The sequence below is a fragment of the Rhinoderma darwinii genome, chromosome 1 (genome assembly GCF_050947455.1).
Source record: "Rhinoderma darwinii isolate aRhiDar2 chromosome 1, aRhiDar2.hap1, whole genome shotgun sequence".
Taxonomy (NCBI): domain Eukaryota; kingdom Metazoa; phylum Chordata; class Amphibia; order Anura; family Rhinodermatidae; genus Rhinoderma; species Rhinoderma darwinii.
Window position 1 is genome coordinate 630,591,508 of NC_134687.1, and position 17,888 is coordinate 630,609,395.

At 41.3% G+C, this 17,888-nt stretch overlaps 1 protein-coding gene across 1 annotated transcript in view; it reads right to left on the minus strand.

Annotated features, from left to right (window-relative positions):
- Window positions 1-14,841, minus strand: part of LOC142659102 (uncharacterized) — a 32,715-nt gene extending 17,874 nt beyond the window's left edge. Inside the window, exons 1-6 of the mRNA XM_075834887.1 lie at window positions 14,349-14,841; window positions 11,246-11,409; window positions 10,260-10,433; window positions 10,054-10,177; window positions 7,309-7,406; window positions 7,046-7,160 (exon numbers count right to left, since the gene is read on the minus strand). Coding sequence (XP_075691002.1) covers window positions 7,046-7,160; window positions 7,309-7,406; window positions 10,054-10,177; window positions 10,260-10,433; window positions 11,246-11,323 — 589 coding nt within the window. The 5' untranslated portion in view covers window positions 11,324-11,409; window positions 14,349-14,841. The remainder of the gene's footprint in view (window positions 1-7,045; window positions 7,161-7,308; window positions 7,407-10,053; window positions 10,178-10,259; window positions 10,434-11,245; window positions 11,410-14,348) is intronic.
- Window positions 14,842-17,888: the final 3,047 nt, after the last annotated feature.

The window sequence follows — 17,888 nt, forward strand, 5'->3', positions numbered from 1 at the left end:
ATATATATATATATATATATATATATATATATATATATATATAGTATCACCGTAATTGTATAGACCAGCAGAGTAAAGTAAAAATGTAATTAATAATCCACAATGTACGCTGTAAAAAAAAACATTGTTAGAATTGCTAGTTTTTGGTAACCTTGCGTGCAAAAAAAATAAATAAATAAAATTCAAATACAATAAAAAGTGATTTAAAAAAAGTTAAATAAAAAAAATAACTGATTGCATGTACCACAAAATGGTACCAATGAAAACTGCAGATTGTCCAACAACAAATAAGCCATCACACAGCTCCGGTGGAGAAAAAAATAGAGTTATGGCTCTCAGAATATTGTGATGCAAAATGTGCGGAGTGTTTCAAAAGCGGAGAAATTGGGCACCAATTATTAGCGCGACACTGGCCGTGTGTGTATCTGTGGATAATTATTTACCCCATTATTATACCCTCTTATTATGCCCTGATGTACTCTGCACAACTTACATATGCCCCCACATTATAAACTGAAATACCAGTAAAACCCCAAACAGAACTACTGCCAAGAAAAATCTGCGCTCCAAAAGCCAAACGGCGCAGATACCCGTCATACCCGGGAGAACCCCCTTATCAGTTCATGAGGTATTTGTCTTCAGTGGCACAACATAATGTGAACTAAAATAGCATATCAGTGGAAAATTGCAATTTTCAATTTGCACCATCCGCTGCGCATTAATTTTTAATGAAAAAAAACAGCTGTGGGGGGTCAAAATGCTCACTACACCCCTTAAAATGCCCTGAGGGGTGTAGTTTCCAAAATAGGGGTCACTACTTGGGGGTTTGTTTTACTATTTGACCTCAGAGCTCTGCAATGGTGGGCCAACACTGCGAAAATCACCAAAATAGGCCTAAAATGCGCATGGTGCTCTTCACTTCTAAGCCCTGTCATATGTCCAGGCAAATGATAAATGCCTTGAGGGGTGTAGTTTCTAAAACGGGGTCACTTCTTGGGGCTTCCACTGTACTCTGGTACTTCAGGCTTTTTGAAAATGCGACATGGCGCCCAAAAACTAATCAGCAAAATCTGCATGCCAAATAGCGCTCCTGCCTTTCTGATCCCTGGCACGTGTCCAAACAGCAGTTTATGACCACATATGGGAAATTGCCGTAATCAGGAGAAATTGCTTTTCAAATGTTGGGGACTTTTTCTACTTTAATGCTTGCAAAAATTGAAAATTTCCACATTTTAAATCAGAAAAAATAAAATTTTCAATTTCACGGCATAATTCCACAAAATTCAGCAAAAAACCTGTGGGGTCAAAATGCTCACTATGCCCCTTTTTAAATTCCTTTAGGGGTGTAGTTTCCAAAATGGGGTCACTTTTGAGGGGTTTCCAGTGATTTGTTCCCGCAGGGGTTTTGCAAGTGCGACATGGCACCCAAAAACCAATCCAGCAAAATCTGCATTCCAAGTAGCACTCTTGCCTTCCTGAGCCCTGCAGTGTGTCCAAACAGCAGTTTATGACCAAATGTGGGGTATTGCTGTACTCGGGAGAGATTGCTTTACAAATGTTTGAGCGGCTTTTTCTCCTTTATCTATTGTGGAAATGGAAAAATCTAAAACTACAATTTTATTAGAAAAAAAACTTAGATTTTAATTTTTGCGGCCTAATCCCACTAAAGCCACCAATAAACCTGTGGGGTCAAAATGCTCACTATACCCCAAATTAGGGCTGTACTTTACCAAATGGGGTCACTTGTGGGGGTTTTCCCACTGTTTTGGTCCCTCAGGGACATGGCACCCGAAAACCATTCCAGCAAAACTTGAGTTTCAAAAGCCAAATGGTGCTCCTTCCCTTCTGAGCCCTGTCATGTGTCCAAACAGCAGCTTATTACCACGTATGGTGTATTTCCGTAACCGGGAGAAATTGTTTTTCAAATGTTGGGGTGCTGTTTCTCCTTTATGCCTTGTAAAAATTGAACATTTCTAAGTTTTATTGGAAAAATATAGGATTTTGATTTTTACGGCCCAATTCCACTAAATTCTGCAAAAAAAAAACACACCTGTGAGGGGTGTATGCCAAATTGTGTCATATCTGACCTCTTCAAACCAGACATAGCGTCTAAAATATAATCTAATAAAAAGAAGGCCCCAAAATCCAGTAGGTGCTCTTTTGCTTCTGATGCCGGTGGTTTCCGACCAGTAGCACACACGTCCGATATTTCTAAAAACTGCAGAATCTGGGCAATAAATATTGAGTTGCGTTTCTCTGGTAAAACCTTCTGTGTTACAAAAACAGAAACAGATTAAAACAGATTTTCTGGGAAAAAAATATTAAATTTGTAAATTTCACCTCCACTTTGCTTTAATTCCTGTGAAACGCTTAAAGAGGCTCTCTCAACACATTATAAGTGTCCTATCTCCTACATAAGCAGATGGGCGCTATAATGTAGGTGACAGTAATGCTTTTATTTAATAAAACAATCTATTTTCACAACTTTATTAGCGTTTTTAGATTTATGCTAATGTGTTGCTTAATGCCCAAGTGGGCGTATTTTTACTTTAGACCAAGTGGGCGTTGTACAGAGGAGTGTAGGACGCTGACCAATCAGTGACCAATCAGCATCATGCACTCCTCTCCATTCATTTAGGCAGCGCATAGGGATCCTTTTAGATCGCTATGCGCTGTCTTATACTAACACATTAACAATACTGAAGTGTTACGGGATGTCTATTCACAATCTCTGCACTTCATTACTCCGTCTGTGGTAGTTACAGCAGAGGACGCGTAATCTCGCGATATTACGCAGTAAATGACAGGTTACAACGAGATTACGCGTCCTCTGCTGTAACTACTACAAAAACAGCACATAGCGATCTAAAAGGATCCCTATGCGCTGACTAAATGAATGGAGAGGAGTGCATGACGCTGATTGGTCAGCGTCATACACTCCTCTGTACAACGCCCACTTGGTCTAAAGTAAAAACACGCCCACTTGGGCATTAAGCAACTCATTAGCATAAATCTAAAATCTAAGATCGTTTTTTTAAATAAAAAACACTGCTGTCACCTACATTATAGTGCCCATCTCCTTATGTAGGAGATAGGCCACTTATAATGTGGTGACAGGTCCTGTAAAAAATATATACCTTACGGAAATAAACAGGAGGACACCAATGTGGTTAAATTAAACTCTAAAGGGGGCAATAAATGATAAAAATAAAACATTTACACTACTAAAGCAAGAAGATCGTTAAGAGGCATAAAATAATTCTAAAGAAAAAACCCACATTGTGTAAGAGAAGAATAAAGGAGCAAAGATTGTGTAAAGGATCTGCCAGGCACAGCTTCGGGGTTAACGCCCATAGATAATCAGTCTGCACCTGCTTCTATGTCTGTGAGACTGACTCCATCTTCCACCACTCAGGGTGGCAGGCTTAGGAGTGGGAGAACCTATCACAGCCTGGCCAGACGGAGCTAGCTCCCGCCCTCTGTCTATTTATACCTGCCTTTCCTGTTCCTCCTTTGCTTGTGATTCTTCTCGTTTGGTTTCCTGGCCCTGCTGCAGCTTCTTGTACCATTGTCCTTGCTTCATATTGACCCCGGCTTGCTGACTACTCTCCTGCTCTGCGTTTGGTACCTCGTACACTCCTGGTTTGACTCGGCTTGTTTACTACTCTTCTGCTCTGCGTTTGGCACCTCGTACTCTCCTGGTTTGTCTCGGCTTGTTCACTTCTCTTGTTGCTCACGGTGTTGCCGTGGGCAACTGCCCCTTTCTCCCCCTAGCTCTGTGTACCCTTGTCTGTTTGTCTGTCGTGCACTTATTGAGCGTAGGGACCGTCGCCCAATTGTACCCCGTCGCCTAGGGCGGGTCGTTGCAAGTAGGCAGGGACTGAGTGGTGGGTAGATTAGGGCTCACTTGTCTGTCTCCCCACCCCCGTCATTACAGATTGAGACACTTATTACCACAGAAAGTCAAAATAACCAACTACATAAATAAAAAGAAACCTAAAACTGGCAGTGTTGTCCTCTCACAAATAATCTTGTGTAATGGTGGAGGAGGATGAAGAAAAGGACAATTTATTAAAGGTCTTCTTCTCTACTGTAGTTACATAGAAAAATGTGATAACAGACGACATGATTGAGGAGAACATAAATTCTCCATTAAATGTCACATGCTTAACTCAAGAACAAGCGCAGCACCGCCATAAAAGCAATAAAATAGACAAGTCACCGAGTCCGGATGGTATACACCCCTGCGTTCTGCAGGAATTGAGTACCGTGATAGAATCCTTAAACATCAGAAATAAGGGTCTGTCTATCATGACTAGGTCTGTTCCGCAGCACAGTTGCATACAAAATGTGGTGCCAATATTCAAAAAGGCATCAAAAAGTGAGCCCGGAAACTATAGACCTGTAAGTTTAACCTCCATTGTGGGTAAAATATTTGAGGGTTTTCTAGGAGACGCTATGCTGGAGTATCTCAATGAAAATAATCTGCTAATGCAGCATTAGCATGGGTTTATGAGGAATCGGTCCTGTCAAACTAATCTGATCAAATTCTATGAGGAGGTAAGTTCTAGACTAGACATGGGTAAGGTTGTGGTGTATCTAGACCTTTCAAAAGCGTATATTATTGTACGGTATAAAAGGTTGGTAAATGAAAATGTGGGACTGGGGGAAAATATATGTATTTGGTTTAACAACTAGCTCAGTGATAGAAAACAGAGGGTGGTTATTAATGGTACATCCTCCGAGTGGGTCAGTTACAAGTGGGGTTCCACAGGGGTCTGTATTGGGCCCTCTTCTTTTTAATTTGTTTGTAAACCCTCTACAAGGTCATTGATAGAGTATAATTTCAGTATTTGCAGATGATGCATAAGCTCTGTAAAGTAATCAACACACAAGATAATGTTATACTTCAGAGGGATTTGGGGAAGCTGGAGGTTTGGGCAGAGAAATGGCAAATGAAGTTTAATGTGGATAAATGTAAGGTTATGCACTTGGGTCAAGGTAACAAATTCTATAAATATGCAGTAAATGGTAAAAAAAATAAAAAAATTGGGGAAAACTGCTACTGAAAAAGACTTGGGGTTATTAGTAGACAGTACATTTACCTTTAGCAACCAGTGCTAGGCAGATGCCAGGGCAAAAAAAAATAAAAAATATCATGGGATGCATCAAGAGAGGCCTAGATGCTCGTGACAAGAATATACTTTTGCCTCTTTACAAATTACTAAGAAAGGTTATCAAACTTGGGGCTATTCAGTTTAGAAAAAAAGACGACATATACATCCGAGCCTGTAACAATGACAAGGGTGCGTCCTCTATATTTGGAGGAAAGAAGGTTTCTACAAAAAACAAAGCCAGGGATTCTTTACTGTAAGAGCAGTGAGACTTTGCAACTCTCTACCACAGGATGTTGTGATTGTTGGCTCATTAAGCAAAATCAAGGAGGTCCTGGACGCTCTTCTTATAAATTTTATAACCTCCAGTTTTACTGACATTATGTAGAAAAACTAGTCCCAAAGTCCGTGCTGCTGGCTGCTCAAAACTCTGCATTAGAGGTCACATTACATTGTACAGCGCTGGTGGCCGTTCTAGATATGGGAGCCATGGAGACTAGCAGTACGCTCTGTCTCCTAATGCAGAGTTATGGGCAGCCGGCAACACGGCCTATGGGTAGTCCGTGCTGTAGTTAGAAGTAAACATGGTAATACAAGTCATTTAGAAAGACGATTATTGGCACAATCCTGCTCTATAATAGTTTTCTATATAATGCCAGTATAACCGGAGGTACTCTTTAATATTACAAGTTATGGGTACTAGATTATGGAGATGGGACGTTGATCCAGGTATTTATTGTGATTTACAAATTTGGAGTCGGGGAGGAATTTTTCCCGTAATGAGGCAATTGGTATCCGGCTCATGGACAGTTTTGCCAGCCTCTGGTTCAACACGGTAGGATTATAGGTTGTACTTGTGTCTTTTTTCAATCGTATCAACTGTGTAACTATGCAATAACCGGCCTATTTTGGCCCTTAATGACCAAGCATTTTTTTCATCTTTGGATTCAAAGAGCGATAACTTTTTTTTTCGTCAATACAGCTGTAAGGGGCTTTTTTTTGCGGGATGAGTTGTATTTTTCAATGGCACCATTTTGAAGTACATGTAGTTTATTAATTAACTTTTTGGGGGGGGGTAAAAAAAAACAAAAAACAATTTTGCCATTATTTTTTGCATTTTAAAATTTATGCCATTCACCATGCGGTGTAAATACGATTACAGCGATGCCAAATATGTACAGATTTTTTATGTTTTACTACTTTTGCACAATAAAAACACTTTTTATAGAAAATAAATTTGTTTTTGCATCGTCGCATTCCAAGAGCCATAACTTTTGTATTTTTTAAGCCAACATTGCCAAATGGGCGCTTTTGTTTCGTGGGATGAAGTGGTGGCGTTTTTATTGGTACAATTTTGAGTACATGGGATTAAGTTTTATAAAAAAAAATTTGGAGAAGGGGAGGATAAAAGAAATTCCATTGTCATTGTTTTGCGTTCTTAAAGGGACTTGCTGTTTTAATTATGATCATTACAATATGATTGCAGCCATACTATGTGTATATTTGTTTTTTACACTTTGAGAAAATAAACCACTTGTTATGGGAAAAAAGTTTATACATATTTTTTTTTTACGGTGCACTGTTTTTAAATTACATTTATTTTACATTAATTATTATTTTTGTAACTATGCGATCTTATGATAGCTTATATAATGCTTTGGTATACTTTAGTATACCAAATTATCACTACCTGTCAGTGTAAAACTGACATGCAATCTATTAGGCCATGCCCCTTACCTCCTTACCTCTGTAAACCACTTAGATGCCGTGGCCGAGATCGGAGTTAACTGCAATCACAGCCGTTAGAGCAGGAGCATGACTATCATTAGACAGCCGAGCACCTGCTCCTCTCTTGCGTGAAAAGTAGTATTGACGGTCACTAAGGGGTTAAGAAACCTCTAGACTCACTTTCATAATTCATTATTATTTACCTGTGGTAACACCTCCTGGAATTTCCTCCTCCACTTCACTCTTACACGGTTGATCGCCCCTCACCCACTCTTCTTCTGCTTCATCCTCCACTTTAATATTAGTCAGATCTTCCCCCTGATTTCACATATGTAACAATTCAGTACAATACAAGAGAGTGCGAAGAATCTTACAGATTGACATCAAAAACAAAATCTATGACTGCAGGACCAAAAAGCTCCGCACCCCCCTATATAGATCTGGTATAGGGCTCAGCTTCAACTACCTGATGACTCTCTGGGACATTGTGATTTTCCTCTGGACAGTCCTGGGAATACAGGGGACTGGGACATCTCTCTGGTGGATTTCTCCTACTGGATCCATCTGTAGGAAATACACAGTGACCGAATACATTACTATTGTATATCTGTCTATATATCAGATACTACTCTCTACACTTCTATGCTTATTGATCAAAGCCGAAATTACAATGTTGTGGTCCTCACCACCTGCGTCGAGGTCCTAGTGCTTTGTAAGTCGAGGTCCTATTGTGGTCTACCGGAGGGAATGGCGGTACAGGGAGCAGACAGCTTTCTGCTCCGCCATAGTATTCAATTGTTTCCGCAACCCGAGGAAAAAAAAGTCTGATGTATGGAGACTGCACCTCACGACTTACAGGACTTGAAGGATTTTCTAGTAAGGTCATGGGGCCAGATACACAGGACACCTTCACAGGATGTTGTGGAGTCCATGCCTCGATGGGTCAAAGCTGTTTTGGTGGCACCTATAACATATTAGGCAGGTGGTTTTAATGTTATGGCTGATCGGTGTAGATCTTAGTTTTATGAACTACTAGCCTAGCACACTGGCTGAGATGGATGAGTGGCAGTAACATACATAGATTGTAAGCTCTTGCGAGCAGGAACATCTCTCCTCGTTTGAATTTTTAATTTAAATCAAGGCTTGTCACTATGGAACGTCGGATATTATCTGAATGTCTCTACCGTTTGAACTATAAAGTACTGTGGAATATGTTGGCCTTATTTGTGTGCAATGATAATACTAAGCAGCCTCCCCCCTCATGAATAGTAGGTGTGACCATGACTATTTATCGGTATTTTTCACCTGTGGGATCTCCCCTTATATAGTAGTTGTGGCTTGTCTGCATCCTGCTGGGAAGTGGTTTATGACCCTGCCCTTGTATCATGTTAGTATGGCCTTTCCTTTTTGTGCTTTTGTTGTAAATACATGTCCCTTTTTTTGTTGTGATTATAAAGATAATAATTATTATTATTACACCAGGTACGACTGCCCATCCTCCACACTGCAAATGAGCGGCATGTCACAGAATATGATTTTCTTGTTCCTCCCCACAAATGTGCACAGATGTGTAAAGTAGCGGCCCCCACATCACAGATTTACAGCAGGTGATTTCAATGTCTGTGGGGGGGCTGATATTAACCCCTTTCGGCATTTCTCTACATGTTCTGCATGGACAGGAGGTAAAGTAAGGAACGCGTGTTTGGAGTTCAGGCATCAGGAACGTCTGTAACACCCTCAGATTTTATAAGAAGGATCACAAAAGAAAAGCCTTCAATCATTCTGTGTGGGCGGGGGAAGCAGGACCCACAGGCTCTCTCTAGGAGTTCTGGCAGCATTAACGTTTGATTCACACATGCCGTATTTGATGTAGAAAGCTCTGACGATCATATTGCTCGACAAAACTGCGGGAGGCCACATATTTAATATATATGAAATATTACACAACTCCCATTCAAATGTATTCCTAAAAAAAAAAAAAAAACAATGAAAGACGCTCCTTAACCCTCTCACTGCTTATCCTGAATTGTTCTCAGGCAGAAAGAAAAGTACAATACTCTTTTTCCTGAGCACAACTCGGACAGTAGTGTTACAGAAATAAAGTTTAAAGGTTTTTTGCTGCTTTTATTTAAAAAAAAAAAATAGAATATTTACCAGTCATTAAAAAAATAAATCCTGGAACCTTGATGTACACTATCCTCTTTATCCCCCTTTATCCAATGTCTCCCTCTTTTTGACCAGCGTTCATTCCCCCTGCTACTTCATTCCAATAAAATGTATAAAATAATATGTAATAAAGCTATAAAATAAACTAAAAAGTTGAAGAATTTATTCAAAATGAATGGATGTTTTGACAACCCACTAATTAAGTCCATCAAGTGCAACCTTTTTATAACTACCAATCCCAGTATATCCAGAGGAAGGCAATCTTTTTGAGACCCAATTGAAGTGAAACATTCAATGTCCTCCTCACTGCATTTTATTAGTGAGGGGGAACAGAAGGTTGTGGTCCCAGTAGTAGGGCCCCCAGCGATCAGACAATTTTAATGATTCTGTGGATAGGAGATATTTGATGATTCTGGGAATATCCCTTTAATATGCACCCGAATTATGTGACAACTAAATTTATTTTTATTGTAGATATTTAATTTAGATATAAATTAATAAAGTGACACTTTCAGGACAGCGTTTCCAATTTTAATGAGACTGTGGGGTACCGAGACATTATTATATACTTATAGGACATATGGGCAGTGATTATCATTTTTATTGTAAGTGCAGAATTGTTTGAGGGTCTACTAGCAGAACGTCTGTCTAATCAATGTGCAAAAGAGTAGACTCCAGTATTACTAGATCTCACACTGAAGCTGCAGAACATCTTTCCACACGATTGTCATGTCTGCTGTTCCCACATGGTAGAACGTTACACTCCTCATGTTGGAGCGATTATAAGAGCAGCGCAGATCAGTCACTGGTTATATAAGAGTATGTTCACACAGGGATAAACAGTTACAAAAGTTTCTGACTGTCCAACTAATCTGAATGTGGTTAATACAAATCCAAGTACCGACTGTAGAAACAACCACATTCAGATATTTGGAAATCTCTACAACCAATCCGCCGCGTGTGAACATACCCTAGTGCAGCACTACAGCAAAGCAGAGAACGTGTGATCGGAGCTCAGGAATCACACAAATCTAGATCTTCTTACCTTGTGATGTGCGGGGCTGATAGTTCTCCATCATGACCTCCTCATACAGATCCTTGTGTCCTTCTAGATACTCCCACTCCTCCATGGAGAAATAGACAGTGACATCCTGACACCTTATAGGAACCTGACACACACAATGATAGTCATTACCCAGACACCTCCAGTGCTGTTACTGTAGAATTTACCAGCATTCCCAGCAGTGTCACCTCTCGAGTCAGCAGCTCCGTCATCTTGTAGATCAGTTCTAAGATCTTCTTCTCATGTATCCGGGAGTGAGGGGGAGGCACTGTGATGGGGCTCTGACTACTGCACCATCCTCCGGACTCATGGATGATGGGAGTCGTACAGTCACCCGATGTCTTCTTCACTATTGTGTACTCCTGTGTACGGAGAGAGACACTTAGAGAACTGAACACAGTATTCCCCCCTTAGTAGAAAGAGGGAGATTGTGACCCCGCTGTATAGAGCTCTAGTGACCCCACATTTGTAATACTGGAGACCTCACCTACAAAAAGACATTGAGAAAATAGAATGAGGCCAAAGACGACTACAAGACTGGTGGAAGGTCTGAAGAATAAAAGTTCTCAGGAGAGACTTAAAAGAATGTCATTTGTATCTCCTGGAGGAAAGAAAGGAAAGGGGGGACATGATGGAAACCTTTATATATGTTACAGGAGGGAAGAAACTAAACACAAGAACATGGGGAAGAATCGGGCATTAGTTGTGGGGGGGGGGGGGATCAGAAGCAATGTCAGAAAATATTATTATACTGAGAGTAGTAGATCCTCGGAGCAAACTTCCAGCAGATGTGGATGGTAGATGAGCAGTAAGTGAATGTAAACCTGCCGGGGAGAAACATAGAACTATCCTAAGAGAAAACTAAAAAGAAATAATATTGGGGGCGACTAGATGGACCATGTGCTCTCCTCCTGCCGTCATCTTCTATGTTTCTATATAGAGGTGATCCTGATCCTCCTGGTTCCTGGTCATTCTCATTGCTCTACAACATTACTATTGCTGCATTGGTGACATGACACATAACTGACCATATTGGTGGCTGATCTTCAGCTTCTTGACGTCACTTGGAAGGTCTGGACGCTGTTATACAGGACACTGGATTCTTCCTATTACTTCCTATTATGTATTGTCCTTTCCCTATGTGTGACTTGCTCTATAATGTAGAAAAGTTTACCTCTCCGCTCAACAGGTAGATGATCTCCAAGGTGAAGTTCAATATTCTTCTGCTCATCTCATTCCTGTCCTTGTCCATCGTTGGTGGGTCATTCAGGAGAAGGAACGTTGTGGAGGAGAAGATGAGAAAACTGGAGGAACTGGAGGATCTAGTACTGCAGACGTCTTTATGAAGAAAGGAGAAGATGGAAATCATACAGGGGACAACATCATGTGTGACATCCAGAACCTCACTTATAGATCATTGAGAGAAACATCTTCTCAGAGCCGTCACCACATGGCTAAAGGGGTATTCCCAACATGGACATTTCTCCCCAGGATATGCCAGAAATGTCTGATAGATGCGGCTCCACCTCTGGTCGTGCACATTTTTGGTCACCTCTCCATTCATTCTCCACCTGGATGCAGTCATCACCTCACCAGGCAGTTTGGGGGACCCGCATTCTCCACATAGAGGTGGGACCCCCATATATCAGACCTTTATGGCAAATCTCTCAGGTGAGAAGAGTAAAATGAAGACATTCCCCCCCAGACAATGAAGACCTGACTCCTTACAACCTGACACATGGTGGATACTGTGGAGACATTGCGGACATCTCACAAGACATGGTGCACACTATGCAGTCAGTGTTTAATATGAACTGTGAGGTTCTGCAGCAGCTGAGGTGACATTATATATATATATATATAAAGGGAACATGCAGTATGATATCTTATGTTATAGCACAGGTGGAGCGGAGCGATTTATTGTCTTGTGGGATAAGATTAAATATTAACTTGTATTTTACTAATTTAACCCCTTCCTGCACAGGACATTTACCTCTGAGGAGTTGTTCACATAACATGGGGAAGACCTGATACCCTGTTGCAAAGGCTGGAGACCTGAGAGAACTAAGATTACGGCCATTTAACCCCTTCGATGCTGCGGTCAATAGCGACTGAGGCACCTACGTGTTCGGGAGGGGGCTCCTCCTTAAGACCATCCTTAACTCAATATTGTGGAGTAGTCAATTTCAATTGTGTACAGAAAAAAAAACTTCACCTTACAAAATGTTTTATTATGGATTTTTTTAAATTATAAATATTTGTTATCGCCTTAAAAATAATGACCGGACTTATAAATGATGATGATATTTTACAACGTCTTTCAGCGTGAAGTTTAAGGAGTTCAGAAACATTATTGTAAAGTGTCTTCCCATTTCCGGTCAGGACTGGATGACATTATTCAGGATGTAAGAGTTATTCCAGAGAGACCCCAACACGAGGGCAACGTCTACCCACGAGTTTATGTGAGAGTGAAATACGGAGTCATACTTGTCTCACCACTGAAGGTTATTCTCACCGTGGTCATAAAAAGCCGATCCTGGAATTATAACAAAGCTACAAATAGTTATTCGTCTTGTACATATAACGGGGTGTCACTAGTAAGACAGATATAGATTATAATACATCACGTCATTTATCTCATCCGCTCTCTACAATGTCAGGTTCAATATGTCGGTTGTACATTAATGGTGCGAATTCATAAACCCCTTCTAGATACTAATAAGAAAGACGCCAGTAATCCAACAGTCATGTCCAAACGCGGCCATCCCCATGACAACACTGAACGTCATGGTGCGGGGAGAGAAGCATGTAGCGGGTTTACAGGCTGAGCCCGCTCTGCGCACTGCCGGTGTATTACAGCTGACACCTCGAACTAACGGCCAGAGACAGAGATAACTCTGATCCTGGACATTTAACTACTTAGATGCCGCAATCAATAGCGACCGTGGCATCGAAGCTTTTAGAAAGAGGGAGTGGTCCTCTCTCAGAGCTCATCGGCCCCTCGCGACATACTCACGAGGTACCAATGGTTGTCATGGCAGCCTCTGGGCTAATAAAAAATTGTACATTTTTTTTAAAGTTTTTAGTTAGGTACAAAAAATATCAAAAAACACTTTTCTCATTTCTTCTCTAAAGTATTCTAAAAATTAAATAAATAATAAACATAACTGGTATCACCGCATCTATAAGAGGCAGAACGATTACAATATAACCTTTTTTACCCGCACGGTGAACGCAGTAAAAAAATAAAAAATAAATAAGTGATCAAAAACTACAGCTCGTCCCGAAAAATTAAGTCTTCACACCGTGGAATTGACAGAAAAACCAAACAGTTATATCTCTTAGAAGACGGAGAGGGAAAAATGAAAACAAAAAATGACCTGTCCTTAAGGGGTTAACCTGCGGTGTGGATTATAAACACGCCGGATATCGCATTCATACCACGGATTCGCTGCAGAATTTCCCCATTAAGTTTAATGGGAATGTCAAGTTCCGCAACAAACGCCATTTTTCCCAGAATCCTCTGCGGCTACACAGCGTGTTCACAGCAACGCTGCAGGTTACACGTATATAAAAAAGGATTCGTCATGTGACCCTTGCAGCCAATCACAGACTAGACATGTGATTATAGGGGTCACCTGAACACAGAGCAGCCGGAAGAGCAGGGACGTGTTGCTATGGTAACACTCGGAGAGGGGAGTATAGGACCTTTTGTATTAGAAATTCAGGATAAATATATGCACGAGTGTAGCTAAACATTTGATAAACTTCTGACATGTCATAGTGATATGTCAGAAGTTTGGATTGGGGGGGTCCAAGCACCGAGACCCCCACCAATCGCTAGAACGAAGAAGCTGAAGTGTTCGTGTGAGCGCTCAGCTGCTTCGTGTCTGTTTGGCTTTTTCTGTAAATCAATGTATCGGAGGTCGGACTCAATAGAAAGTCTATGAGCCCGTACTCCGATACATCGGCTTTCCGGAAAAAGCCGAACAGACACGCAGCGGCTAAGCGCTCACACGAGCGCTTCAGCTGCTTCGTTCTAGCGATTGGTGGGGTCTCAGTGCTCGGACCCCCACCAATACAAACTTCTGACATGTCACTATGACATGTCAGAAGTTTGTCAAACGTTTACTACACTTTAAACCGCACGGTGAACGACAGTAACAAAAAATGTATAAAAGTTAATAAGTTGTATGTACCTAATATTATGTCATTACAAAATACGACTCGTCCCACAAAACATCCGACCACTACAAAGACCATAAATAACAACTTACCACTCTCTGAAGTCCCTGCAGTATAGAGGCCGGCACTGAAGGGGTTAAATCCCTGCTCAGTCTGGGTTTAGGAGTCCAGTTGAGGGGGGGGGGGGGATGATCAATGATTGACAGCTCTCTGTATACACACACACTCATACACGGATGGCTGATAACAGAGAGAACACCCGACCAACGCTGCTCTCCACCTCATACGCGGCAATAGCTAAAGGAACTGTGATGACGTCACCGGCATGCGACCGGAGGGGCGGAGATTATCAGTGGAGAGGTGGTGGATGAAGGACCTGTGATATCAAGAACATGTGACCGGTGAATCAGGAAGAGTAGCTTAGAAGTAAAAAGAATGAGCGATGGATGAAGGACCTGTGATAATGATCACGTGACATGATGGGGTGATGAGGATCATTTTGCCGGTACAAGAGTGGTCGGAGCTAAGCAGTGCAAAATATATTAGTTTGTGGTTAAAAGACCTGCGATGACGTCACCACCATGTGACCGTGGCAGAAGGGTAGAGCTTATCCGTGGAGAGGAGTTTTGCATGAAGGACCTATGATGATGATCACGTGATATGAGGGGCGGGGCTCTTTGAGGGCGTGGCTTCTGTGTGGAGAGGTGATGGGTTCAGTTTTCTTCTATAGGTTGTTAGCGATGGTGTGAGAGCTGAAGCCAGGGGAATGCTGGGAATTGTAGTCCTCTCTTATACCCCTCCCTGTAATGTCCTCTGATATCCCATAATAATAGACTAGACATTCTGGGGTTTGTAGTTCTTTCCTCTTATACCTCCTCCCTGTAATGTCCTCTGATACCCCTAATAATAGCCTGGACATTCTGTGAGTTGTAGTTCTCTCATATGCCTCCTCCCTATAATGATTTCACATACTAACAGCCTGGACAAGCTGGGAGTTGTAGTTCTCTCCTGTTAAACCTTGTCCCTGTAATGATATCATATAACGGTCGGACATGCTGGGAGTTGTAGTTCTCTTATGCTCCTCCCAATTATATCACATAATAACAGGCAGGACATGCTGAGAGTTGTAGTTCTCTTGTTTCATACTCCTCCCTGTAATGATATCACATAATAATAGTCTGGACATGCTGGGAGTTGTAGTTCCCTCATACTCCTCCCTGTAATACATAATAACAGTCTGGACATGCTGGGAGTTGCTGTTCTCTCTTATACTCCTCCCTGTAATGATATCACATAATAGGTCTTGACATGCTGGGAGTTGTAGTTATTTCCTCTTATACTCCTCCCTTTAATAATATGCACTCCCCTTCCCTTGTGTACACACAAACACAAAATATAACTCAGTTTCCCCCATTATAAAAAGTAACAGAAATTGTCTTGTCTTATCAGTAACACACCAGCTATACCCCACACACACACACACACACACACAATCACACTTATGTACCCAGATATATAATTACACACACATATAATCACACACATGTACATATATATGTATAATCACACATATGTGCACACACATAAATATAATCACACACATGTTCACACACACACACATATATATATATAAAATCACACACATGTTCACACACACATATATATATAAAATCACACACATGTTCACACACATATTTATAAAATCACACACACACACACACACACACACACACATATATATGTCTGTGGGAGTACATGTGTGCGTGTGATTATATATATGTGTGTATACATGTGTGTGATTATGTGTGTAATTATAGATATGTGTTTACATGTTTGCGTGATTCTATATAAATATATGTGTGTAATTATATATATATGTGATGTGTGTGTATGTGTGTGTGATTTTATATATATATATATATATATATATAAATGTGTGTATATATGTATGTAATTTTATATATATGTGTGTATATATGTGTCTGATTATATATGTGTGTGTGTGTGTGTGTGTGTGTGTATATTATATGTATGTGTGTGTGAGATTATTTATATATGTATATGTGTATATATATATATATATATATATATATATATAATGTGTGTGTGGGATATATACTGTATATGTGTGTACATGTGTGTGATTATATATGTGATGTGTGTACATGTGTGTGATTATATTATATATATAAATATAAAATCACGCACACATGTACACACACACATGTACACACATATACAGTATATCTAATCACACACATGTACACACACTACATATATATATATAATCACACTCATGTACCCACACACACACACATATATATATATATCAGTGGCGTAGCTATAGGGGTCGCAATTGCGACCGGGCCCCGAAGCCAGGGGGCCCACGTCCCCCCGCACCACATCAATAAAACGTTACTATAGTAACTCGGGCCGCGGGCCCCTGTTACTATAGTAACTGACAGTACTTACCTTCTTGGTTACAGAGCGCAGCGGAGATCCTGACGTCACAGCGTGTGCGCAGTGCATGACGTCACAACGCTATGCGCCGCGGACAACATCGTGATCCTGTATAGAGTCAGGACAGAACTTCCGCCGCGGCTGAAGAGGAGGATAAGATTAATATCCCTGTCTGCTGAACCTGATTGGTGGGGTCCGACTCCCGGGAGCCAGCCAATCAGCTGTTTCATTCCGGTCACTTGCTCACACTGTGAATCCGTGTCGGCGATTCACAGTGTGAGCGAGTAAGTGAAATGAAGGGGAAGCAGCTCTCGTACGAGCTCTGCACCCCCTACAAGACAGGTGATTGGCGGGTCCCGGGAGACGGACCCTGACCCATCAGCTATTGATGGCCTATCCTGAGGATATGCCATCAATGTTTAGGGACTGGACAACCCCTTTAAGCCTACGATGTAGCAGTCTTAGAGGGCCCATGAGACAGGATCACAGATTGTGTGATGCTGTCTGCTGGGCCCTGTATCTAAGCCAATCACATGGTAGGCTTAGATACATGGCCCATGTGTGATCCTGTGATGGGCCCTGTATTTAAGCCTACCACACGATAGGTTTAGATACGGGGCCCCAGTACACAGTAATCTTATACTGTATAAGATTACTGTCTGCTGGAGGCCTGTATCTAAGCCTGCCTTGTGGTAGGCTTAGATAAAGGGTCCCACAGACAGTATAACACATGGGCCCTGTATCTTAGCCTAACACATGTAAATCGTAGTAAACAGTTTTTTTTGTGTTTTCTTACAGGTTCGGTCGTTGGACTACGTCAGATTCCAGGACTACTTCGATGACGGCTTTTTTTATTACCAATAAAATGGTTAATGAGGGTTGAGTGTTTTTTTTTAATTTCAATAAAATATTTTTTCTATGTCTTTGTGTTTTTTTTTTAAACTATATTACTACCGGCTTACTAATGGCCGCCGGTTGATTGACAGCGTCCATTGCTAAGGCTGGACTTAGTGTTAGCCAGTGCAGAGGCTAACACTAACCCCCTTTATTACCCCAGTACCCACTGCCACCAGGGGTCCTGGGAAGAGCCGGGTCCGATCCAGTACTTGACCATCTGTAGTGATGGTCGGGCAATGGGGTGGCCGCAGGCTGGTATTATCAGGCTGGGAAAG